This window comes from Notolepis coatsorum (assembly GCF_963971535.1).
Source record: "Notolepis coatsorum genome assembly, chromosome: 9".
Classification (NCBI taxonomy): Eukaryota; Metazoa; Chordata; class Actinopteri; order Aulopiformes; family Paralepididae; genus Notolepis; species Notolepis coatsorum.
Genome location: NC_140173.1, coordinates 130,398,883 through 130,424,576, shown reverse-complemented (window position 1 = coordinate 130,424,576; position 25,694 = coordinate 130,398,883). Strand labels below are relative to the sequence as shown.

General features: G+C 44.5%; 2 protein-coding genes across 3 annotated transcripts in view; both read left to right on the top strand.

Moving 5' to 3' along the window:
- The first annotated feature begins 216 nt into the window (after positions 1 to 216).
- slc16a9a (solute carrier family 16 member 9a) lies at positions 217 to 13,074 on the top strand. Of its 2 annotated transcripts, none has more exons than XM_084321367.1 (6): positions 217 to 500; positions 1,540 to 1,800; positions 5,970 to 6,113; positions 7,573 to 7,668; positions 8,794 to 9,675; positions 11,293 to 13,074. In XM_084321367.1, the coding sequence occupies exons 2-6, from the start codon at positions 1,599 to 1,601 to the stop codon at positions 11,481 to 11,483; spliced, it is 1,515 nt and encodes a 504-aa protein (XP_084177493.1). In that variant the 5' UTR covers positions 217 to 500; positions 1,540 to 1,598; the 3' UTR covers positions 11,484 to 13,074. The 2 variants fall into 2 exon arrangements, with proteins under 2 accessions (XP_084177493.1, XP_084177494.1); XM_084321368.1 differs by lacking the exon at positions 217 to 500 and adding an exon at positions 1,237 to 1,303.
- A 254-nt stretch (positions 13,075 to 13,328) lies between these two features.
- Positions 13,329 to 25,694, top strand: part of LOC311234755 (protein FAM13A-like) — a 68,663-nt gene continuing 56,297 nt past the window's right edge. The window contains exons 1-4 of the mRNA XM_084321998.1: positions 13,329 to 13,538; positions 14,450 to 14,627; positions 17,080 to 17,292; positions 21,893 to 22,073. Coding sequence (XP_084178124.1) covers positions 13,509 to 13,538; positions 14,450 to 14,627; positions 17,080 to 17,292; positions 21,893 to 22,073 — 602 coding nt within the window. The 5' untranslated portion in view covers positions 13,329 to 13,508. The remainder of the gene's footprint in view (positions 13,539 to 14,449; positions 14,628 to 17,079; positions 17,293 to 21,892; positions 22,074 to 25,694) is intronic.

Sequence of the window (25,694 nt, the reverse complement as noted above, 5' to 3'; positions counted from 1 at the left end):
CCTACCCGCGACCCCAATTTTGGTCGCGACCCATAGTTTGAGAACCACTGCCCTACATGATCAGATATGTTTCACAGCACGGTTGATTCTATCTGGTGTCCTGTGCGCTCCTGAGTCCTGCTGCCAAAGAGGCTCTGCTCCTGCTGGCTGGCTGGCGCGGCCGTGCGCGCCGGGAGGAGGAACGCGCTCCTCCATCGCAGCGCGTAATTAGTCGCACCAGCAAGAACAGCTTTCAGCCGGTTTGTTCTCCGGCTACCAAGCAATATAAACGGACACGCTATGCGCATTACTGTCTGCAGCACACGGACCGTCCTCAGACGAGGCAGTCGGGTCTGCATCTGCATGTGATGCCTTTATTTCTTTCATTTCTTTTGTGTTGATTATTCCGTTACAGCCAGGGCTTCTTATTCCAGGGAAAGCATCCTCAATGGAAACTCCCCACAGGCAGGCGCGCACTTCTCCTGCAGGTGCCTGCTGCTGCTGCTGTTGTGTTTGTTGAGGTGAGTGATTGATTGATTGATTGATTGAAAACTTTATTAACAGATTGCAGAATGGGTACAGTACAGTACAAGGATGCAGTCAGACCAGAGAAAGACTTTCGTCTTGTTTACATCAGGGTCCTCCATTTTCAATTCGTCATAAATGAGTCCCGCGTGCATGTCTTTTTGACAACATAGCAACACAGTATTTTGTTATTACAAAGACAGTATAGGCTATAATATGCATGCTAAACAAATGAAACGAGTTGAATCTAAAAGTGGAACTCTATTTTCTATAGGCAGCATAACAACATTCACTGAATATCAATTAGACGAACATTTAGAATTAAATATTATTTAAGAATGTAAGCCTGTTTTTGAAGTATAATCAAAGTCCCGCTGCTGTTGATGTTTTGGACTGAGGTCCTCACACTTTTTTTTTTTGCGCGCTGAGCCTTCTGTCGGAGAGAGAGAGCGGGGGAGAGATTTCTGATGATGCTGCAGTGCGCTTAAAGTTGCTCTTGGGCACAAATTATTCATGAGAAATGTAGGGAAACATCTTCAGTCAGCACAGGGCGTGTCTCTGCTGGGTCAGAGTCTGATCAGATTTGAGTTGGGGAACTAATGGGCCAAAAAAAATGGTACTATAGGAAAGGCAGGCCTGTTCCCCCTCTCCTCCTCCTCAAAGGTGTGGTTTAAGAGAAACAGGACAAAAGGGGCAGCCTGCCATGGCTTTCGGTCCATTCAGACAGTTCTCAAGACCTAAAACAGGTGACCTGCCTGCTTCCCCAAGCAAGAACGCCTTCACTACATCAAGGCGTACTGTAAGTGTTATTACTGCTAGCAAGTTATTGGAGAGTTATCGTCAGGGGAACTTAGGATGTTATGTGTGATTTATACTAACAAACTCACCAAAAAGGTGTTTGTCTGTAACATCAAACCATTGCTTGTTGCATCTGTGAAACAATTGTTTTTAAAGTTTGTTTTAAACATTTAATAACCTTCGTTTTTTTTAACCTTTTTGGTTTGCTTTTGCTCTCGTTGTGTCTTCTTCCCCCAGGACCCCCCTCCCATGTCCAGGCTGAATCAGACACCAGCGTAACATCACCCAGGAGCACCATGACCTCGTCAGCAGTAGACGCTCTGGACGGAGGCTGGGGATGGGTCATCGTCATGGCCTCCTTCATGGCCCAGTTTGTGGCCTACGGATCGCCTCAGTCAGTGGGGGTCCTCTACCCTGAGTGGCTGCACACCTTCCAGCAGGGCAAGGGCATGACGGCCTGGGTGGGCTCCCTGGTCTCTGGAGTGGGACTCATAGCCAGTGAGTAGCACAACTGTTTAATAACCGCATTTCCCGTTTGCTCAAGATTGTGGTCGATTGACTCAGAAAAGTGCAGTCTGTGTCCAAATTGAATAATTTCAATGAATCAAGAGGATTTTCCAGGGGGAACTGACTTGAGATGCTTGAGATCCGCCAGGAAGGCTGTTGAACGGGAAAGAGTGGCCATTGTAGTTTCCGAAAAGCTGCGTTTGTCACCTGATTTCAGTGATCTTGGCGTGCAAGAGTTCCTTTGGCGAGTTGTAAATTGATGTGCTTAGTTGCATGCCATCGTGGGTGAGACTTGGTGGCTCGCCTTCTGGCACGTTATTACAACAGGTAGCTGTGTGGCAGAGACGCACCGCTGAACCTGTAGAACCTGTTGTATAACACAACAACATTATGCCACGATATCACTGATAAGGAGGCAATCTGCAGGCAAGATTTGGGCCAAAGTCTGTACCAAGTCACGCACAGCTTACCGTCACAGCCACTGACAGTAAGAGAACAGTTGTGATATTATCTGGTAGGTTTTTAAAGGCTAGGTTTTAAAACGTCCCCTAAAAATTATAATTTGTATATCAATTACTCACCCTGTGATGCCTTGAATTCATGAAGATTTGAATTTTTCTTCTTGCATGCCTCCACGGGGAATGAAGAATAGAAAATAAACGCTAGCCATCCTTGATGGATTTAAGTGAATGGAGATTAAGTATAGCAAAACTATAGCAAAGCATCTGTTCGCTAAAGAGTGTTTAACCGGAATTTCTTTTGTTTGCAAGTTTTTAGAGAAAATGCCTGTGTTTGGGAAGAACTGAGCATACAACTGGATGAATGAGACACTGGGATATACTGCACGATGTGTTTGAGAGTTTGTAAACAGATGTTTTGATATAGTTTTGCCGTTGTTAAACTGAATCTCCATTATGTTCAATTCATCAAGTATGGCTATTATTTTTTGGATTCTATGTTCACTGTGGAGGCGTGCAAGGAGTAATTGATATACAAATTATCATTTTGGGGCAAAGTTCCCCTTTAATGGCATGGCAATGGAGTGGCATCTTGATAAGGCATTATGTTATGTCATTTTAAGTGTTGCCCATGGAAGGTGCTTCCTGAAACAACAGGAGGCAATTTGCTATGCCCTGACAGGCCTGACATGCTGACTTGCTCTTATTGATTTTCATGTAGAGCAGGCCAAGTGCAAGTCATCCTTGAGTGTGGAAGGATTACTTAGCGGTTAATCTGTGACCACGTAATCAAACAACAATCTCTCAACAAAAGGGAGAGATTTAACACATTTTCTGGTAGTATGAGCCAAAAGTGACATTGTGTATTAGCTTGCATGAATCCAAGAATAGGAAAACAAAAGAAAAAGTACACAACAGAAGAGAGAGATTTTTGAAAGTGTGTGTAAGAGGGCACAATTTAAATATATACAGTATAACGATTAAACAGAGGATCTGAAAATGGTTGGTAATAATAACAGAAAGCAACAGTGAAAATAAAGCACTAACAGTGTTGAGACTTTGGCAAAATTCAGCTACCCTGCTAGTTCCTACAGACTTGTATCTAGAGGAACATGGGGTGTCTCATTTCCCCGCCCTTTCCATAGAGGTCAGAAAAGTCACGGTTGCTCAGACCGAGGCCTCCGGGCTGAAGCCGAGTCCCAGACACGTGTGTCACACTGCGGTCCTCTTCCACCACAACATGGTTGTCACACCGATTTAGCAGCGTGGGGGGGAGGGGGGTTATGGTAGTTCAAACACACCCTCAGGATATCAGAGTTCTGATGTGGAATCCGATATGCCTCGGTACAACGACTGACACGCTTAACCAGGGTGTTTTCCGTCTCTCTCTCTCTCTCTCTCTCTCTCTCTCTCTCTCTCTCTCTCTCTCTCTCTCTCTCTCTCTCTCTCTCTCTCTCTCTCTCTCTCTCTCTCTCTCTCTCTCTCTCTCTCTCTGTCACACACACACACACACACACACTACATATGGAAAGGCCAGTTTAAAGTCCATCTGACCCAGCCTGTAATTAAAACGCGTGTTATTTATTTGGTTGAGTGATGAAGAATAGCGGGCGAGAGCTCATGGGGCACTGAACTGAACCGGGCAGGTCCCTGGTCGGGCATCGCAATGCTTAATAATGAGTTGGCAGTGGATGAGCGCAGGCGAGGGGGATCTCCTCAATGTTGGCCCAAGGCCTCGGTCTACCGGAGGATGGAGAGATTGGGAAAAGGATTTTCTTATGACACACACACACACACACACACACACACACACACACACACTCACACACACACACACACACACACACAACCTCTGCATCTTCCTTCTTTGGACTCGTCAGACATCAACACCGGTGTTCCTTTTAGAAACAGTCCTAGTAGGACTGTCCTACTATGAGGAAGATGATCCCACATGAAGAAATTAATGTCCCTGAACCTTTAACCCTTTGCTCAAGTGTCGAAAATAACTGCTGCCAGATTTAGGCCCCCTCAGGGCCACGCTATGAACAACATGTGAGATAGAGGGAAGGAGTCACAAGCTTAGCGGACACAAGCCAATGACGGAAACACATGTAAGTGCTGTGTCCTTAAAGATCCCCTCCACACGTGTTTCCAATACTTTCAAAATGTCATATTGAATAACAGCTTGTTTAGTATGGTTTTTCCACCAAAAGATGTTCAGTAAACTACTGACAATGGTTTATCTATGACTATGAATGCCCTCCCCCCTCCCCCACGTCTTCCTGTGACATCTTCCCCTTTTTGCTTTTTTCACCTAAACGGTTCGCAAAATTTAATTCCACCCAAACACAACACGTCTTAGCTTACACAATCTTGCTATGACTAAGAGATTTGCTGAAAATAATTGCTTTCGCGCATAGATCACTAGATCAAGTTTCTTTATTAGTTGTCATACAGAAATACAGAATACTTTTGTATGAAATGCTTCTTTCCGTTTTGCTCCTGAGAGTGTGCTAGATAAAATAAAAAGATAGTATAAAATAAGTATAAAATAGAAAGCCAAGTACGTAAACAAGTGTAAACAAAACAAAAACAAAAACAAAATGTATGTCGATTTTTGTGTAGATGTATTATAATACGTTTCATGTTAGTAGTTAGCATTTCCCGGATGACAGTGTGGCCGGCTGGGCATTAGTGACCATCATAGGTTCCCAGGATTATTTGCGTCACGCAGGTGGCTCCGATTTTGAGGAAGTACAGAGAAGCTCCCCACCTTCAGTTGGATAATGTGAAAAGGGCTCCCTGGTGACAAGTACTGCAAAAATAACAATCTGTATAGTCAAAGTCATGCCTCCAAGAGGACTTAACTGTAGAAAAAACACATTTCTGAGTGGAGGGGTCATCAGACATGGCAGTCATGTGGCTCCACTCAGTTGATGAAGCATCCTGTCTCCTAGTCTCCACAGTGCCTTAACCCTCGAGTCAACCTTCAACAAACCCACTACCTGCTGTCTCCCTAGTGACCGAAACTGCGATCTCAGTAAAACATATCTTTTTCGTGTATTGTTCCAATTTTCTTTCATGAATATCATTATTAACTTCAGTCCTCACCATACATATAGAATATTTATTCATTTTCAGGATTTTAACCATTTCTTAAATTAGGGTTAGGGTTGGGGTTGGGGTTAGGGTTAGGGTTAGGGGGTTAGGGTTACCCTAACCCTAACCCTAACCCTAACCTGTCCAGTTCTGCGACTAGGGTGAAAGGTGTGACACTTGTTGTTCACACGCTTAATAGTGATTGTTTTTAAAAAACAAACATGGATTATTGTAATGTGAGTCCAAGATGTGATACTGAGCTACTTTTTTGGCATATACATAAAATCTAGCCAACGCTATCCACAAACACACGTAAAAAAAAAAGGGGGCTTTTTGACCAGAACTGCGACAAAGGTGACTGGAGGGCTAATGTCCCAGTATTATCTTCCTCTCGTGTTTTGCTCTTCTGCTTGGTGGGAAATGTATCCATCGATCGCCAGAGTACAGCATGTGAATTAGTATAATGCATTCGTTGTCTTTTGTTGCAATCCTTGTTCTTCCCTAATCCACTGTCTCTCTGTCTCCATCTCTCCCCCACTCTCCCTCTCTGCATTTTCCTCTTCCTCTCTCCCTCTCTCCCTCTCTTACCACCCCTCTCCTCAGGTCCTGTCTGCAGTGCCTGTGTGGACAATTTTGGGGCGCGTCCCGTGACCATTTTCAGCGGTGTCATGGTGGCGGGAGGGCTGATGCTCAGCGCCTTCGCTCCCAACGTCCAGTTCCTCATGTTCTCCTACGGGATCGTTGTCGGTAAGAAAAGAGAGATGAGAGAGAGAGAGAGGGAGAGAGATGAGAGAGAGAGAGAGAGAGAGAGAGAGAGAGAGAGAGAGAGAGAGAGAGAGAGAGAGAGAGAGAGAGAGAGAGAGAGAGAGAGAGAGAGAGAGAGAGAGAGAGAGAGAGAGAGAGAGAAGATGAAAACCATGTAGTTTCGAGCTCGGGACCAGCTTGTACCTGGAACGAGTCATGTGCCTTTCTCCTCAGATGGCGGTCAGATAGTAATTTGACCTCGTCGTCGGTGTGAGCGGAAATTAGTGGAATGCCTTCGTCGGTGGTCACAGTATAGTCATGAGAAGGGAGAGCCGGGTGTGTGTCAACCGGGTTTCTAATCCCTTCCAAAACCACCCAAGACATCGCATAATCATCTGAGCTAGAAGGATCACTCGACATGTCTCATCATTATGTAATGAAAAACATTTATTGCCAGTTAATTAATTCCGTTGCGATCTGATGTATTAAACTGTATGTACGGAAGTCATCAGTGAGAGTATAGGGTCAAGATCGAGTAGTCTATCTTGCATCTGTATTCACGGCGGATATTGACAGCGCTATTATAGGAATAATTCAGTTTGGCCAGATCCCCTGTGTGCGACCGTCGGTGCCTCCAGCGCCTCCATAACCAGTGAGCCTCCCTGGACCCATCAGCACCCGTTATCCAACACGTAGTGACAGCCGAGCCCTGCTGACCGCTGCTGGAGTACCTGCCTGTCTGGGGAGAGGGGAAGCCATGCATATTTGAAGAAAGTCGTTTATTTTTAGATAGTTCCTTGGACTGTGGCTGTGGCAACGTGCAGGTGCAGCTCGGCCACTGCTCTTTCTAGGCTCCCTTTATTTCCGCTATACATGTTTTGCTAATCGTATTGTGCTTTACGTATGTATTACTTTCCCCCGGAAAGGATTTATCTGTACAGTAAATAAATATGCATCGTTGTGTACTGTATATTTGCATATCGTATATGTCACAAATGTAACAGTACTATATACCTGTATGTCATGTATGTCCCTATGCCATACATGTCATGATGTCATGTATGTTGTGTATGTCACTATGAATTGAAAATGGGGGACCCTGATGTAAACAAGACGAAAGTCTTTCTCTGGTCTGCATCCCCTTAACAATTGTGTCTATCTTGAGCCGTACTGTATTGTAGCCATTCTGCAATCTGTTAAATAAAGTTTTCATTCATTCATTCACCCTTCCTGCTGACTTGTTGTACAGAACTTGGAAGTCACTTTGGATAGAAGCTAAATTAATAAATGTTAATGTACGGTAAATAAGTACATTCCCTGACATGCAGAACCAAAACATTCTTACTTCAATAGTCACAGGTACAAAGCTCTTAGGTTACAGTGTAGCGAGCATTTTTTAAGTGAGCTAATGAAAACACTTGTTCTCTGTCTCCTTGTGTGTGTCCCCCCCGCCCCCCAACAGGTCTGGGCTGTGGTCTGGTCTATGCCGCCACGTTGACCATCACCTGTCAGTACTTTGACAAGAGGCGGGGCCTTGCCCTCGGCATTGTCACCACAGGTACTACAGCCCCCCCTCTGCTCTCTGGGTGCATACAAGCTCTTCATGCTCTCTTCTTACATGTATGAGCAGCCGGGAGTCTGCTGAAGCCAAGGTAAACATCCATAGTGTAGTAGCAGCGTAGTGGGGCCTAGTGAGGGTTAGGAACATGGACTGGTGACCGCCGACCAGACCAGGTTGACTGGGAATCAAAACATTGATGGTAATGTCTGGTTGATGAACAGATTCACTCTGAGGAAGCGCGATTTATGGAGCTATTTCTGACGGCACCGTCACCAGGGCCGGATTAACGACCGGGCCGTTTGGGCCGCGGCCCGTGGGCCTCTAGTGACGAGGGGCCTCCAAAAAATATTTTTTTTACTTTTTTTTTTATTATTATTTTGGAGATCGATGTCATACTGTGTCACTGAAATGAAAAAATATTTCATCTACTAAAATATTTAGTCCACAAAAATATTTCATCAACTAAAATATACAGTACTGTACGTCACACCCCGCGCCTCTCCCTGCCGTCTGCAAGTGGCTAATCTTGAGTTTCCGACCCCCCAGTAAGCTAACCATGGATAAATCCAAAAAAAGGAAAGTCTGAGGAAAATAGAGGGTTTAATTCAGCGTGGACAGATTAATTTGCTTTCACGACTAACAATGCAGGCTTACCTGTAGCCTATGCCTGATATGTGGTGCGAAAATTTGCGAACAACGATTACTGTCATTTTGATTACTGTAGTTTGCCTGGTATGTAGCCTTGGTTAGTGGCTGCCCCACCAATGTTTTACATATAAAAACGCCACTGTGCGTGCGTGCACGTGTATGTGTGTGTGGGGGCCTCCACAAGAGTCTGGCCCAGAGGCCTCTGAATTCTTAATCTGGCCTTGACCGTCACTAACACAACTACCGGTATATCAGAGTCACTTTAGACAGCCACCTTTTGCACTCCAAGCAACCACCAATAATTAATTCCATGATTTGTTTAGTTTTATCAAACTGTCCTGCTATCAAAGTATCAATGTCAGGATATAGCTTTCACTAAAGGTGTTACCCTAAGCTATAACCTTTTATTGACTGACTCATCACTTCCCCGAGACCGGCAGTACTAAATCAATGTCTTCTTTTCCTCACCCATAGGCACCAGCGTGGGAGCGTTCACCTACGCCACAGCTCAGAATGAGCTGATTGTGCTCTTCGGCCTTGACGGCTGCCTGCTTATCATCGGAGCCCTGGCGCTGAACCTGATGGCGTGTGCCGGCTTCATGAGGCCCCTGAAGATGCCGGGGTACTACCTCAAGCAGAAGGCCGCCCTGGAGCGCGACACAGAAGAGCAGCTCTTCGAGAAGCCCCCGTTGGAGGACCTGAGGATCACGCCCGGCTCCACCACCACCGCCTCTGTGGTGGAGAAGGCCCTGATGGTCAAGGAGCTTCTCATCACCATCGATGCCAAAGACATCCAGATAGAGAAGAAGATGACAGGCAGCTTCCTGGCCAGCTCTGCCATTGTGAAAATCATCAAGAAAAAGAAGCACGCATACTCCAAGTACATGCACTCCATGGCCGACATCCTGCACGACCGCATCTTCGGGGCCTTCTGCGTTGCTCTCTTCCTGTTCAGCCTGGGGGCCTTCCCCCCGGTGCTCTTCATGGAGGATGTGGCACAGAGCCAGGGCCTGGTGGAGGAGGTCAGCGTCATTCCCCTGGTCTCCATCGTGGCCATCACCTCGGGCATCGGCAAGCTGATGCTGGGCGTCCTGGCGGACATCCGGTGGGTGAACAGCATCTACCTGTACATCGGCACCCTGCTGGCGGTAGGCGTGGCGCTGCTTCTCATCCCCGCCGCTAAGAGTTACGTGGGACTGCAGATCCTCTCTGCGGTGGTGGGCTTCTTCTCCGGGAACTGGTCCCTCACCTCCTACATCACCACCAATATCGTGGGTCTGGACAGACTGACCCAAGCCCACGGCATCCTCATGTGCTTCGGAGGCTTCGGGATCATGCTCGGACCCCCTGTCGTCGGTAAGGGCACTTCATTCTCACGTGCCAATTAATGAGTATCAGGTAGATTATCTGTCACATTCCACTGTCAGCTGTTTGGTTGTCATGGTAATTAATAATAATAATAATAATAATATAATAATAATCTTCATTTATATAGCACCTTTCATACACAGAATGCAGCTCAAAGTGCTTAACAGAGACACGTCTTCTTTAAACAAGTCAAGAAGAAACAACACAATAAGTCAAGAAAAAAAGAAAAAAAGTACCTATACCATAAGGTCCAAAAAATTTAAATAAATGAAAAATAAATAAATGTAACACTCCCAGACATACCCCACGCGAAAGTAAGGAAAAAAACTCACTAAAACCTAGCAATAGGAAAAAATGCACCACAGGCAATGTGGAGGAGAGAAACCTTAGAAGGGCCATTCAAGGGGGGATCTCCCTTCTTAGATGTCGGTGATAGTAGTGTTGCAATAAAAACAGGCGAACAGTTGGTAAGCATGCACCCATGTGTGTAGTGAAACACAGATGAGTGCATGCAATAGCAACTGAACATTTTGAAAAATTAAATATAGAGCTGATAGTGATAGCAACTGAACATTTTGATAGCGGATCTATTTGAGGCATAGGGGCGCGTCATCACTCCGAGAGCCAATTGAAGTGGAACCCAACGTTTTAATTTGATCGGGTTAATTTTGAGGCAAAGGTCAAGTTTTTTTTTTATTAATTCTGACCTGCTGCTCTTTAGCCGACTCCAACATCTGGGAGGAATCTGTGCAGACTCAGCTCCCTTTTCACTACTTTGTCTATTTATTCTCTCTCTCTCACTGCTTATCTGTCTCTGAACTGAACTGAACTCTCTCTCTCTCTCTCTCTCTCTCTCTCTCTCTCTCTCTCTCTCTCTCTCTCTCTCTCTCTCTCTCTCTCTCTCTCTCTCTCTCTCACAAATACATTATTTATTAAATCTAGAATAATTAAACTTGAAGACATGGTTAAGTTTCAAACAATGTTAATTATGTTTAGGGCAAGAAATAATACACTGCCAGAAAAACTACAAAATCTTTTTCATTTAGAAGGTGAGTTTAGTAGGAGAAAATCAGTTTGCACGTACCACACTTAAACAGATGTGTCCTTCAGTTATTGGTGTAAAGTTGTGGAATTCTCTCCATAGCGAGCTTAAGGGATGTAATAGTGTTTATCAATTCAAAACAAATATTCAGTCAGTATGAAAATCAAATGTGATCGGAATAGTGAGATATATATTTTTTTCTCTTTATTTTATTCTTTATTATTATTATTATTTAATTTTCTCTTGTTTAACTGTGGATTGTGTTTCTTGTATAATGGTATAAATTATTATTTGTGTAAATTAGGTTGTACGCCGACCATTAAGTAAATACCTCTTTAGTTTAGGAATAAGGGGCAGGTAACTATAAGATTTATTCTTCTTCCTGCTCCTTTTGTCCATGGAAATGATATTCTATGATTGTGTAATGAAGAAACTCTGATTGTATGATTCCATGTGGCAAATAAAAACTCTGAACTGAACTGAACTGAACTGAACTCTCTCTCTCTTCTTCTCTCCTCTCTCTCTCTCTCTCTCTCTCTCTCTCTCTCATCATCATTTTCCAGGGTGGTTCTTTGACTGGACGCAGTCCTATGACCTGGCGTTCTACTTCAGTGGGAGCTGTGTGCTGGTGGGAGGGTTCACCCTGTTGTTGTTGGCGCTGCCTTGCTGGGACAGGAAGAAGGCCAGCGGGAGCGACCGGCCAGACATCCAGTACACCACCAGCAACTGTGACAAGGTTGCCTCTGTAGCTTGAACGCCTCTTGCACTCCTGTCCAGCGAATAGGCCTATACCTGCTGAGAAACTCTTACCTACTCAACGAGACTATGTGTTTTCTTTCATGACAAGAGGGGGATGTTTCTTTCCCCCATTTTCCTCTGGTGCCGGATTTCAATACACTGTTATACACCCGAGAAGAACTTTGAAGCCTTTTCTATGTACCTCGCATGCATTTGTAAGAGTTGATACAATATACAACAGATTCTTTCTCGTTGAGAAGCCTCGCTCCCGATGCCCCGCGTTGACGTTTTGTAATTATTGCCCTCATTTTACGAGGCGTGCTCGACAACATGGGTTCACTGTCAAATGCAATAGATTGTGTTTACTTTCGAGTAAATAATGGTTTATATGTGATCTTCACTTGGATCAAATAATGAAAAAAAATGCATTTTTCGTACTTGATCTCGTGGAGAGAAACAAAAGCAACAAAAGAGTGTCCTGTGACATAATGCCGGTGTTTGTTAAAAGCTGTTATGAGCATGCAAAATTCCAATTCCAAAGAATTTCCCAGGTATCTCTCCTGGAACAGAATACATGGGGGATTGGAAGCGAGGGAACGCACCTTAATGTAATAACTGTAACTCTTATCCGCACAGTTCCTTTTTTGTTTTAACTTATTTTTAAGTTGTTTTCTGAAATACCCCCCCCCCCCCCGCCCCCATCCAAATCTTACCAAAGCACCGATGACCGGTTGATCGCCTGTCAACACGTAATGCCTGTTGAACAATACAAAAGCCTTGCTTTGTATTGACAATATATATTTTTCTCAAGTGCATTTGCCATGTATTGTATTTATACTGTATTTGTTCAGTATATATACCTCCTGTTTCTTGACGAAGACCTTGTTGGATGATTGATTGACGTCTACATACTGTGTAGCAGGGAAGACACTGGGAGAGAGTGTTGGTCCAATTTCTCTCCGGCATGATTCCTGTGGCATGATTACCTGTTTGATCTTCACCAGGCTGGTCCTTTTCCATCATGTATGTGCGTGTATGCTTGTGTATGTTTGCATGAGTGAGTGTGTTTGTGTGAGTGTGTGTCTTATGTTTTGAGATATGTTTTTCTCCTTTTTTCTTTAGTTTAGTTTTTTAAAACAGCACTATTTTTAAGTAATTTGTAAGTGACTTTTACTGTATGTGCACTGAGCCACTCATAGATTCACTATGTATTGTATGCCTTCTGTAGATAGATGTCATATGTTATTTTTAAAGACGTAATTGTTTTGCAGTAGGCTATTACTGTATGTATGGTCACTTGAATGTTGTCTTTAAAATAGCCTGCTACAACTATGCTTTTGTAGATCTTCATTTTAAATGTCCAGGTGTAGCCTATGGCTGAAACTGGGATTTTAGTGTTTTACAATCAGATTTTGTAGAAAGTATTTACGGCGTGCAAATGAAGAAATGATCCAAAAAGGCTGGAGACAGTATGTTGAACTGTCACTTTGATTTTGAACCACTCTTTCTTATTATTTTATATGTCAGTATTACAATATTTATGTCTGTTTTCTGTTATTTTGTTATATTTATTAAAAGAAGTGTGCCAATAAAACTATTTGAATTGATTATGTTTGTGTGCCCAAGTTTGTATAATTATAGACATTCACTCGAATCCATTTAAAAATTAAGAATTGACATCATAGAATGTGAATCCAGTCAAGTTCTTTGTTAGACTAAAATAGAAAGCGTTTTGTTTTGAAGGGAGTTTGTCTTGGAGGGTCCTTTGGGGAGCTTCGAGAAAGATCACCATGGTTACACGCACGTGACTACCAACATAAACAATTTCCCACAGAGCTAACGATTGCTAACGTTTACAGCTCGGTGTGTTTGAAGCTATACTATTTAATCTGTGACATTACAATTACCTCGCAGCATGTGTTAAACAAACCTACCGATAGATCATATCGAGTCAGAGAACGGGATTCGACCAGGAGGAGAAAGGAGGACGTGCCAAGTTGGTGAGAAATGGAGAGGTGTCCACTCCGGCGCTGAACTGAAGATGGGAGCAAGCGCCTCGCTATCTCTCTGTGTAAGTTCAGCGCTAGTTAGGTGACGTTACCGCTGTGCCAGTGACGTTCATAAATCGGCCCGGTGTATTTTAGAAGATGGGTTAATTGACCATAACGTTAACCTTGCTGTCTCTGGTGTTAACGTTACTGAAGCTGAGGCCAAGTTGCATGAAAGTACTTAACTGTTCACTTGCAACCCAGCGTTAAACTTTAACCACCGTCTTCCTTTACATTGATTGATTGATTGAAAATTGTATTAACAGATTGCAGAATGGATACAATACAGTACAGCTGCTCAATACACACAATTGTTAGTTAAGGGGATGCAGACCAGAGAAAGACCTTCGTCTTGTTTACATCAGGGTCCACCATTTTCAATTCATCATAACATATATGACATACGACATACACGACATACAGATAGACAGTACAGATACATTTATGACATACCAGATTTACAAATACAGTACTGTTTGTGATACAAAAATATTTTCAAAAAGAGAGTATACATTTGACGAATAAACTGTACATTGGATGAGGTGGGGGGGGGGGGGGCTGTACATTGGGGGGGGGGGGGGGGGGTTCATGTCGTTTTATTGTAGAAAGGTAACTATTAATGTGTGACTATGTAATTTTAATGCAGATCACCCATGTATAACGCATTTCTTGTCATAATATGCTCTTGTCATAATATGCGCCCTTTGTGAAATGTCAAGTTAACCCAAGAAGTTACACTTTAACACGAATGTCACCCAAGAAGTTACACTTTAACACGAATGTGTTGAATACATGTGTGTGTTCTGGATTACCGCAACATACCACTTTCACACAAACCCATCTAATTAGACCTATTTATGGAAATAACAACAGACACTATAGGTTCATTGATGATTTTTGAATCTACGGCTTAAATGTCCTTTTTCTGTTACAGAATGACCCATCCTCTGTGAGAATCCGGAGACCCAACGCTAAGGTCAGTCCGGAGCCCTCTGCTCCAGGACCCAGGCCTGTGTTCGGTGTTGCCCTGGAGAGGCTGAGGGAAGACGGGCAGCTGCTGTGTGGAGTCCCTCTCGTGCTACGTCACATGGTCGACTTCCTAGACGGGAACGGTAATAGAGATCTGTCATATAGTCTAACTAATCTGTACGATGCTCACACTCTTTTCTTGGATTCATCATTGCTACAGGTCTTTTTTCTGCACTGTTCTTCCCTCCTGCTCTCTCTCTACTCTCTCTCTCTCTCTCTCTCTCTCTCTCTCTCTCTCTCTCTCTCTCTCTCTCTCTCTCTCTCTCTCTCTCTCTCTCTCTCTCTCTCTCTCTCTCAGGGATACACTAAACACTGAAACCACACCTGCATTTATACAGACTTTACTGGTATCTACATAGGTGGCGCGTGAGCCGAACATTAGGGGAGGCTATATGATTGATTGATTGATTGATTGATTGATTGAAAATGTTATTAACAGATTGCAGAATGGGTACAATACAGTACGGCTCTATACACACAATTGTTAAGGGGATGCAGACCAGAGAAAGGCTTTCGTCTTGTTTACACATACCTACCAATAACCCTTACCCTACCCATAACCTAACCATAACCCCTAACCTTAAAATAGCTTCTTTACTGTGTGGGGTCTGGCCAATGTCCCCACAATGACAAACAATTTATCTTGTTTTTACCCTGTCCTGATCAGTAAAAACAAAACCAAGGCATCACACGCACGCACACACACACATGCACACACACACACGCACGCACACACACACACACACACACACATGCACACACACACACGCACGCACACACACACACACATGCACACATGCACACACACGCACGCACGCACACACACACACACACACACACACACACACACACACACGCACCCCCACACACATGTATACACAGGTAGCGACCGAGAGGCTGCAGCTGTTGTGATTAATATAATGGTATCAGGGAAGATACAGCTAACAGAGAAGCTTTTCATGGTTCAGCCTTGAGCCTTCCTGTCTCTGATGCATGGACCCTCTCAGGGAAGGAGTCTTTAAAGGACCATTTCACCTATACATGACATACAGATAGACAGTACTGCTACATCTATACATTTATGACATACCAGATTTACAAATACAGTGCTGTTTGTGATACAAAAAGCGTCTAAAAAAAGAGAGTATATACATTTGACATAAAAACTGTACATTGGAGGAGGTTGGGTAGGTGGGGTGGGTTGGGTAGGTGGGGTGGGGGGGGGGGGGAACTGTACATTGGAGGTGGTTGGGTGGGTGGGGTTGGGTAGGCGGGGTGGGGGAAACTGTACATTGGAATATCGACGAAATCTTACTTGGTCCCAAGAAGAGGGTCTCGTGTGTTATTGGGTTAGGACATTATCACGTGGAGTGCGCAAAATGTTACCCTTTTTGTCAATACACACACCCACTAGGCTATGCGAGGCGAGCCCCACTATAGTGCAAATTAAGTGTTCAACTTAAGACATTCCAATAATAGATTAACCATTGTCTTACCTTAATGCAGCAAAATGAGACGTTTCGTCTTGGCATCAATGATCTTTTCTGCTTTAACTTTGTCTGTCTCTCCTGGCGCATTGTTGTTCTTAGCCAGTTTCGGATGTGATGTGCCTCATTGCTGAGAAAGACCGTTCACAACTTGAATCACAAGTTGCGGTGCTGACAGCAATGAAGGGAACGTTTTTTCGTCATTTAGATCTCATCATGCTTTGAAAACAATGTACATACAGTAGCTCTAAAAAGTGTCCACGATTTGATGAACTCTGACTCTCATCATGTCCTCTTAGAGCAGCGGTTCCCAAACTTTTTTGGCTGTGCACCCCCCGTCACCTCCCGACCTAGCTGACGCACCCCCCAATGCCCAACATAAAAAAAGGCGACAGTCTATTCATAGGCGATCATGTGATTGGCTACATTATTTAACCTGAGCCTACGCGTGATTGGTTACTGCCTGTACTTGGAATGTTAAACGCCGCCACCTAGCCGATTGACACCTTCACCGTTGATACATTGGCCGGCCAGCGGGCTGCAGCACAAGACGCACACAATATAGTAGCCTATATAATGCTGCGCTGCAGCCTGCGCACATATATTATAATATACATTAAAAAATTCCCAGCATAACATTTGATTTGGGTAGGCCTAGCCTAGCCTAGCCTTCATTACCCGCCGCCTATGGGTATCTACCCCCCAGGTGGTGTTCATCAGACTTTACTGGTATCTACCCCCCAGGTGGTGTTCATCAGACTTTACTGGTATCTACCCCCCAGGTGGTGTTCATCAGACTTTACTGGTATCTACCCCCCAGGTGGTGTTCATCAGACTTTACTGGTATCTACCCCCCAGGTGGTGTTCATCAGACTTTACTGGTATCTACCCCCCAGGTGGTGTTCATCAGACTTTACTGGTATCTACCCCCCAGGTGGTGTTCATCAGACTTTACTGGTATCTACCCCCCAGGTGGTGTTCATCAGACTTTACTGGTATCTACCCCCCAGGTGGTGTTCATCAGACTTTACTGGTATCTACCCCCCAGGTGGTGTTCATCAGAGGGGTCTGTTCCGTCTGTCCGGCTCGGTCGTTCGGACCAGGCAGCTGAGGCTGCAGTGGGACCGTGGGGTGAAAGTGGACCTGATGCTGGAGGGAGACGTCCCCATCGTGGCTTCCCTCCTGAAGCTTTTCCTCCGGGAGCTGCCCAGTCCCCTGGTCCCCGAGCCCCAGCGCAAGAACCTGGTCCTCAGCCTCGCAGGTACTGTCGGTTTTAGGACCGGTCGGGTCTATTGCACGCTGCTATTTCTTTTGTCATGCATTGCAGCAGACAGCTTACCTAGACTCAAGAGTTGTTCAATTCTTACTGTACAGTCAGGGACTAGAATGATGAAATTGGCTCCTCTGGGACAGCATATTACTACTTTTGAATATGGGGGACTCTAATGAATGGCTCATGAGCCATCGGTCGTTCCAATAATCATGGTTTAAGAATCCAGGGCCTTGTCTGTTCAGCTCCTGTTTGTAGGCAACAAGGATGCTACCAGGTTGTCGCTTTTGTATTTATACCTTTCGATGAGCACACAGCTATAAAGTCATAAAGGGATATAATAATTTTCTAGGCCAGTCAGTTCTGAATGAAAAAGGCATGGCCTTACTAATATCTTTATTACCACAGGAGCAGTTGTTTTGACATATTTTACAATTGCGATATGATGCGCACAGGGGAATGGTATTTTGTGTGTCATTATTTCATTTATGTATCGATGAAATAATGTGTCAATTTATGTACACAAAGATGTTGTCTCACGTCTGTGGAATAGGCATCACTATAGCACCACCATACTTCATTTAGAATGGTATTTCAAAGATTTGCTGATGTGGAATCATTTCAACAGGTTATTCATGGAAGAGGACAACAGAGTCTTTGATTAAGGATAGAGTTTAATGACAGAATGACATGTTGCAACACGAGAGGCCTAGCTTACAGCACTGGAGCCCTATACTATAGCCTAGATCTCTGTAGAATGGCGAGCTAACAAAGTATTTATACAGGGGTTCAGACAAAACTAAATGGTACCTTCACATGCAGACTATGAGTTATAGATATGGTATGCAGAATATGAGACGGCTATGTGGGCAGAAGGCTACGTGTGTGTGTGTGTGTGTGTGTGTGTGTGTGTGTGTGTGTGTGTGTGTGTGTGTGTGTGTGTGTGTGTGTGACTGTGTGTGACTGTGTGTGTGTGTGTGTGTGTGTGTGTGTGTGTGTGTGTGTGTGTGTGTGTGTGTGTGTGTGTGTGTGTGTGTGTGTGTGTGTGTGTGTGTGTGTGTGTGTGTGTCTGTGTGTGTGTGTGTGTGTGTGTGTGTGTGTGTGTGTGTGTGTGTGTGTGTGATGAATATGGTATGCAGACAGAAGGCTATCAAGTTCAAGTTCAAGTTCCTTTTATTGCCACACGGCCAGGCCGGTGGAATTCAAGCACGTTGCAGGTGGTAGCTGCGACAATACAACACATAAAACATAAAAAAGACACATGGAACAGTACAGTACAGAAAACACCACCTAGAACAAATACATGACAGAAACAGTACGGTACGAAAAACTATAGATGTCAGTTCAATGTAACATAGACCAGAAGAAACATAACAGCAGGGGGTAAATTTAGGAGGAGTTGGAGTTAAGCAGTTCTATGGCCTTGGGGAAGAAACTGTTATTGAACCTTACAGTGCGAATACCTAGTGACCTGAACCTCATACCAGAGGGGAGGTGTTGGAAGAGGTTTGATTGATTGATTGAAAACTTTATTAACAGATTGCAGAATGGGTACAATACAGTACAGCTCAATACACACAATTGTTAAGGGGATGCAGACCAGAGAAAGACTTTCGTCTTGTTTACATCAGGGTCCCCCATTTTCAATTCATCAGGACATTTATGACATACATGACATACAGATAGTCAGTACTGCTACATCTATACATTTATGACATACCAGATTTGCAAATACAGTACTGTTTGTGATACAGAAGGAGTCAAGAGAAGGGAGTATATACAATTGACGTAGAAACTGTACATTGGAGGAGGTTGGGTGGGGGGGGTTGGGTACATTGGGATATTGACAACCATACTGGGTAATTTACATTGGAGGTGGGGGGGGGGGCACACTATATAAACAAGTAAAACTGTACATTGAGGGGGGGGGAGGAGACACTGTACAAACAAACAAAATTGTACATTGGACTATTGACAAAACCATACTAGGTAAATGACTGTACATTGGAGGGGGTTGGGTTAGAATATTTACAGGGGCCAGTGTTGAATTGCAGTCTCCCGTAGGTGTCCCTTGAGAGAGGTTTTGAAAGTGGGTAGTGATCCACATTCCTTTACAGCTTTGGGTAGGGCGTTCCACATTGATGTGGCATAATTGCGAAACGTGTTTAGTCCCTTATTTGAACCGAATCTGGGTTTAACATGATTTGTGGAGCTCCCTCTGGTGTTGTGATCGTGGTATTCACTGACCTTTGGGAAGTATTTTGACATGTACATGGGTACCTTGGTCGTGTAGTGTATCTTGTAGACCAGGCCCATTGCTAGTTGCTGTACTCTGTCGTCTACTCTAAGCCATCCTAGGTTGTCAAAGTGGGCAGGGGTGAGGTGGGTTCTAGGAGTAAGGTCAAGCAGTAGTCTGACCAGTTTGTTTTGAGATGTTTGTAATTTTGTTTTTAGCGCCTTTGAGGTGCTTTGGTACCATGAGGTGCAAGCATAGTCGTAGTACCCCTGAATGAGTGCTCCTGCCAGAGTCTTCAGGGTATTCTTGTTTACCAGAGAGGAGATCCGGTACAAGAATCGAGTTTGTTGGTTGACTTTTTTTATTACATTGGATGCCATTTTGTCACAGGAGAGATTAGCCTCTAGGATGGAACCCAGGTAGGTAATTTCATCTTTCCTTGTGACAATATTGTCACCCACTGTAACTGAGAAGCCGTCGGTCTTGCTGAGTTTGTTATTTGAACCGAAGAGAATGGACTCTGTTTTGCCCATGTGTAATGATAGTTTGTTATCAGCGAGCCATATGCAGATTCTGCCTAGTTCCGAGCTGAGGGTTTTTTCAACCTGTAACTTGTTCTTGTCAGAGACCAGCAGGGCTGAGTCGTCCGCAAACAGGAACAAGTTGCAGTCACAAGCTGACGACATGTCATTTGCATAAATTAGGAACAGTAGCGGTCCTAGTATGCTTCCTTGTGGAACACCACAGCTCACTGTGAGGGGGGGGGATAGGGTACCGTTTACCTCCACCATCTGTTCCCTCCCCTCAAGGTAGGATTGCATCCAGCTCACTGATAGACTATCAAAACCAATTGCTTTTAGCTTGTCAATCAGAATGGAGTGATTGACCGTGTCAAAGGCCTTTTGTAGGTCCAGCATGACCATGCCGCAGTATTTGCCTGCGTCCACCTCTTGTTTGATGTGGTCATTCAAATAGAGAAGGCATGTGTCAGTGGAGTGGGATGTTCTGAAGCCAGATTGGAATTCGTAGATTCGATTTTTTTCCGCTAGGTACTTTTCGACCTGTTCGTAGACAATTTTTTCCATGACTTTCGAGATGGAGGTGAGAATAGAAACAGGGCGGTAGTTGCCTGGGTCTAATTTGCTGCCCTTTTTGTGCAGAGGGGTCACCCTCGCAATTTTGAAGTCCTTGGGGACTTGTCCCTGTTTTATGGAGAGGTTTATTATGTGTGTGATGATTGGGGTGATGGCGGCTGCTGAGTCTCTGAGGAATTTGGAGGGGATGTTGTCATGGCCAGTGGCCTTGTTAGGCTGGAGGGCGCTCAGTTTATTGAGTACCTCATCTGTTGTTACCATTTCCAGCTTGAAGTCGTCCTTGCGGACCCCTAGGTTTTTGTAGTAAGCTACTATGTGTTCTACCCCATAAAGCCCTGAGTGGGAGGGTAGTTTGTTTACCAGTGTTGTGGCTATGTTTGTGAAGAAAATGTTTAAGTAATTGGCTACATCCAGCTTGTCTGTGATGAGCGTGTTGTCCGTTTTTATGTTTATGTTTGAGAATCTGGTTTTAAGTTTTTTACTGCATCCTAGTTGATTATTGAGTAATTTCCAAAGTTCACGTGGTTTGTTTTTGTTTTCCTCAGTTTTGTCATTGATGAAATTCTTTTTTGCAGTTTTGATCATGGAGTTTACGTCGTTTCTTAGTCTGTTTCTTTCTAGTTTGAGTTCAGTCACGTGGGCTTGGAGTTCACTGCTCGTGCTTTTAGTAAGCTTTGACTGACTTTTACGAAACTCAGAGCATTTTTTGTCTCTGGTTTTCATAGCGGTGATGAGCTATGTGGATGGGAGTGTGTGTGTGTGTTAGGTGGGATATGTGAAGGCTATGTGGATGTGTGTGTGTGTGTGTGTGTGTTTTATGTGGGATATGTGAAGGCTATGTTGATCTATGTGTGTGTGTGTGTGTGTGTGTGTGTGTCTGTGTGTCTGTGTGAGTGAGAGACAGAGTTACATTGACTTAGAGAGAGAGAGAGAGTGTATGTAATTGTGTGTACATTTAATTAGCCTTGATCAATCTTTAACATTTGACCTTGATCAACATTGCAGTTACGATTTCATTCAAAATGTGATTGATTGTTCAGCCCTATGTGTGTGTGTGTGTGTCTGTGTATATGTTTACCGGGGGAGGTCCATCTATTAGGTTACTCTCTGACTCAATGATTAAGTGACTTAACAAGCCCTTAGTGACTTAACAAGCCCTGGAATTGCGTCACATGCATTCCCTTGTCGAGATGCAGAAGTTATGGTTGATGCGACAGTGTTGAACTGAAATGAAACATCTGATGCGTTTTGTGTTGTACAGAATATGCAGACGAGGCAGAGCAAAACCGGTCTCTGCGAGAAAATCTTGGCGGCCTCCCCGACAGCAACCTCAGCATCCTCTCCTACCTCATCCACTTCCTGTCCAGGGTCGCCTCTCACAGCCAATCAAATCACATGCCCGCCGAGAACCTGGCTACGATCTTTGGACCCTGTGTATTCCAGTAAGTGTCTGCGTCATTCACGCCCTCAGATCAGGACAGTACATTTATACCTGATGAACTTTGAACTGTGCGAAAGTTAGTCGACTGGGTTTGACAACTGACAAAATAGTCAGTTGGTTTTGAAACGAGCTCCAGCTAGAGAGATGTCTTCAGTAAATGTAAATAGCCAGAATCATATAGCCATTTTGGCTTCAAATCTAGTTTTGGCTTGCTGTAGCACGGAAAACACCTCGTAATGTTCTCTGCAAAGACAGATATTATTTTTTTATCCACTTTTTCTCCCATTTTCTATATTTTTCTCCCATCCCAATTTCGTATCATCCAATTCAACCCTCCCCTGTCACGAGCGCTGTTTCTTGCCTCCCACAAGCCGGCTGCAATGTGGACTAAGTCATACATAGCACAAGTCCCCTCCGGTACTTGAGGTAACAGCAGTCGCATCTTTTCACCTGCGCAGCTCGATCTCTCAGTGGCGAGGAGTAACGCGTGGGAGGCTCACGCTGCCCCCGACACTTCCTGATTCTACTGCGCAGGCGCACCAACCAACCTGTAGGAGTCGCTGTCCATAACGCCCGATCCCCACCCATCAGTTTCCCACCCCCTAATACGGCCAATGTGTATTAGTATGAACGACCAGCTAAACTGAAAGCAAATGTGGAGCGCTGGGCTCGAACAGGCAAGCCCAGCGTCTCCAGATTTCGTGGCGAGCGCCTTGCCCACTACGCCACGTAGCCGCCCACAAAGACAGATATTATATACATACATAATGACATACTTTTTAATATTCTAATAGGCCATACCTCCTTTTTTCTGCCTCTGTTTGACAACCAGGCAACCCACACAAACCACCAGGCCTAGTTCAAAGCAACCGCAGGGGATTGATGAGGGTGTTCAGCTTAATTTCTACATGGCTTCGCATGTCTGTGAAGGGGGTTGAGTTGTCTTTAGGAAATGGCTGTGGGGGGGGGGGGGGGGGGGGGTCGTCATGGTGACAGACAGACAGATGGACAGACTGACTGATAGGCAGACAGACAGAACAGCACGGACGTCTTCGCCCAGCTGTTGCTCCCTCCTGTTTACAGAACTCTACCGTTATTGTAAACCGACATGACCCCTGGGGAGTCTCACACACACGCACACTGCACACACACACACACACACGCACGCACACACACGCACACTGCACACACACACACTCATGCACGCACACACACGCACGCACGCACACACACACACACACAAACGCACGCACACACACACACACACGCACGCACGCACGCACGCACGCACGCACGCACGCACGCACACACTCTTCTCAATGTGTGCTACTGTGAAAGACTTATTTAGAACCAGTCAACACCCCCTTTCGTCCTCCTCTCCTCCCCCTACCCTTTCCCCCTCTCCTCTACCCATTCCCTCTTTCATCCTAATCCTTCTCCTCTCCTCCCCCCTCTTCCTCTCCTCCTTCCCCCTCCTTCCCCCTACCCTCTCCCCCTCTCCTCCTCCTCTTACAGTGGCCTCTCTGAGAGCTAATGATGTGCCAGCAGGATTTGTCGTCATGTGAATGTCAGCAATACAAGAGACAACATGAGAACACAGAGGTGATAGAGGACAGCAGTTAGGTGCATGGGAAGGGTCAGTGTGTGCGCATGTGTGTGCGTGTGTGTGTGTGTGTGTGTGTGCGTGTGCGCGTGCGGGAGGGGGGGGGGGGGGGTTGTTACTAAAAAGAGATAGCTGGATGTCCTGTACTCTGTATGGAATGAAAACAGAAAGAGGAAGTGAAGAATGACAATGGTATGAATGTAACACCCCCCCCCCCCCGCCCCCCCCCCCCCCCCCCCCCACCCGCCCCCCCCCCCCCCCCCCCCACACTCATAATCTCATAATACACCTGCAGTCAACGACGGATCCACGTTTATTTATTTAGGGACAGTATAGGGACATTCTCATATTGTCAGATTATAGCCAGAGGCTAATTTCCACCTGTAGTCCCTTTGCAGGTTGATGTTAACAGAGCAGACAAATTACAAATGTACACACAATTCATAATCACTGGAACAGACAACAGTACATGTACAAGTGACTAAACTACACAAACTTCACAACCATAAAAAACAGACAATAGATGAAACAGACAATGACAACACAATATGTACGATGTGGCGAGACAGACCGGGGGCAAAAACTATACGTTTAAAGTGCTTTAGGTACAGAGTGACAAGTGACTTGTCTTGTGCCAGAGTGCTAATGTGCTCATTTTATTGCACTTGTATTGTAAGTGCTGAAATATATTGCACATTAATTGTAGATTGCACGTTGCCCTGTTGCACCAACATGTCAGTATTGCACAAGCTATTGCACTGGATAATAATAATAACTTTATTTGTATAGCACTTTTCATACAGAGGTTGCAGTTCAAAGTGCTTCACAACAGTAAAAAATACAGGCATAAGCGAGCATAAAAAAGATAGACAGGTAGCAAGGTATGGTAAATCACAGTGTTTTACATTAGGATCTAGCATCCCAATAGGCTCTCTGTTTACAGTTTTCAGTAATACAAATAATAAAAATAGTTTAAAATGATTCAGTTTAAAAATGTCTCTTAAAATTACAGTGCATACAGTAGGAGGTAGTGAGATAAAATTAGCATAGAACCGACACATGAATTTGAGAGGCAGTGGATAAAAGTAGGCAGGGTAAGAATAGTGCAGGTAAGTACAATTTGTGTCAGGATATCCCTGATGTTTCATTGAAATGCCTGAGCAAAGAGATAGATTTTAAGCTGTCTTTTGAAGATGTCTAGCGAGTTGGCTTCTCTGATGTTTTGGGGTAGTTTGTTCCACAGTTTTGGGGCATAGTTGATAAAGGCTGCATTACCGATCCTCTTTTGACTGTTTCTGGGAGCCTCTAGTAGTCCAGCAGCTGATGATCGCAGTGTTCTTGCTGGCGTGTAATTTATTAGAGTGTTGGCGATGTAGCTAGGTCCCTGTCCATTTAGAGCTTTGTATGTAAGGAGAAGGACCTTAAAGTCAATTCTAAATGTCACAGGAAGCCAGTGTAAAGCAGCTAAGACTGGACTATACTGGACTGTACAACTGTACAAGCAAAACTGTACATTGGAATATTGACAAAACCATACTTGGTCATTTACTGTACATTGGAGGGGGTTGGGTTAGGACATTTACAGGGGCCAGTTTCGAATTGCAGTCTCCCGTAGGTGTTTTTTGAAAGTGGGTAGTGATTCACATTCCTTTACAGCTTTGGGTATGGCGTTCCACATTGATGTGACATAATTGCGAAACGTGTTTAGTCCCTTGTTTGAGCCGAATCTGGGTTTAACATGATTTGTGGAGCTCCCTCTGGTGTTGTGATCGTGGTATTCACTGACCTTTGGGAAGTATTTTGACATGTACATGGGTACCTTGGTCGTGTAGTGTATCTTGTAGACCAGGCCCATTGCAAGTTGCTGTACTCTGTCGTCTACTCTAAGCCATCCTAGGTTGTCAAAGTGGGCAGGGGTGAGGTGGGTTCTAGGAGTAAGGTCAAGCAGTAGTCTGACCAGTTTGTTTTGAGATGTTTGTAATTTTGTTTTTAGCGCCTTTGAGGTGCTTTGGTACCATG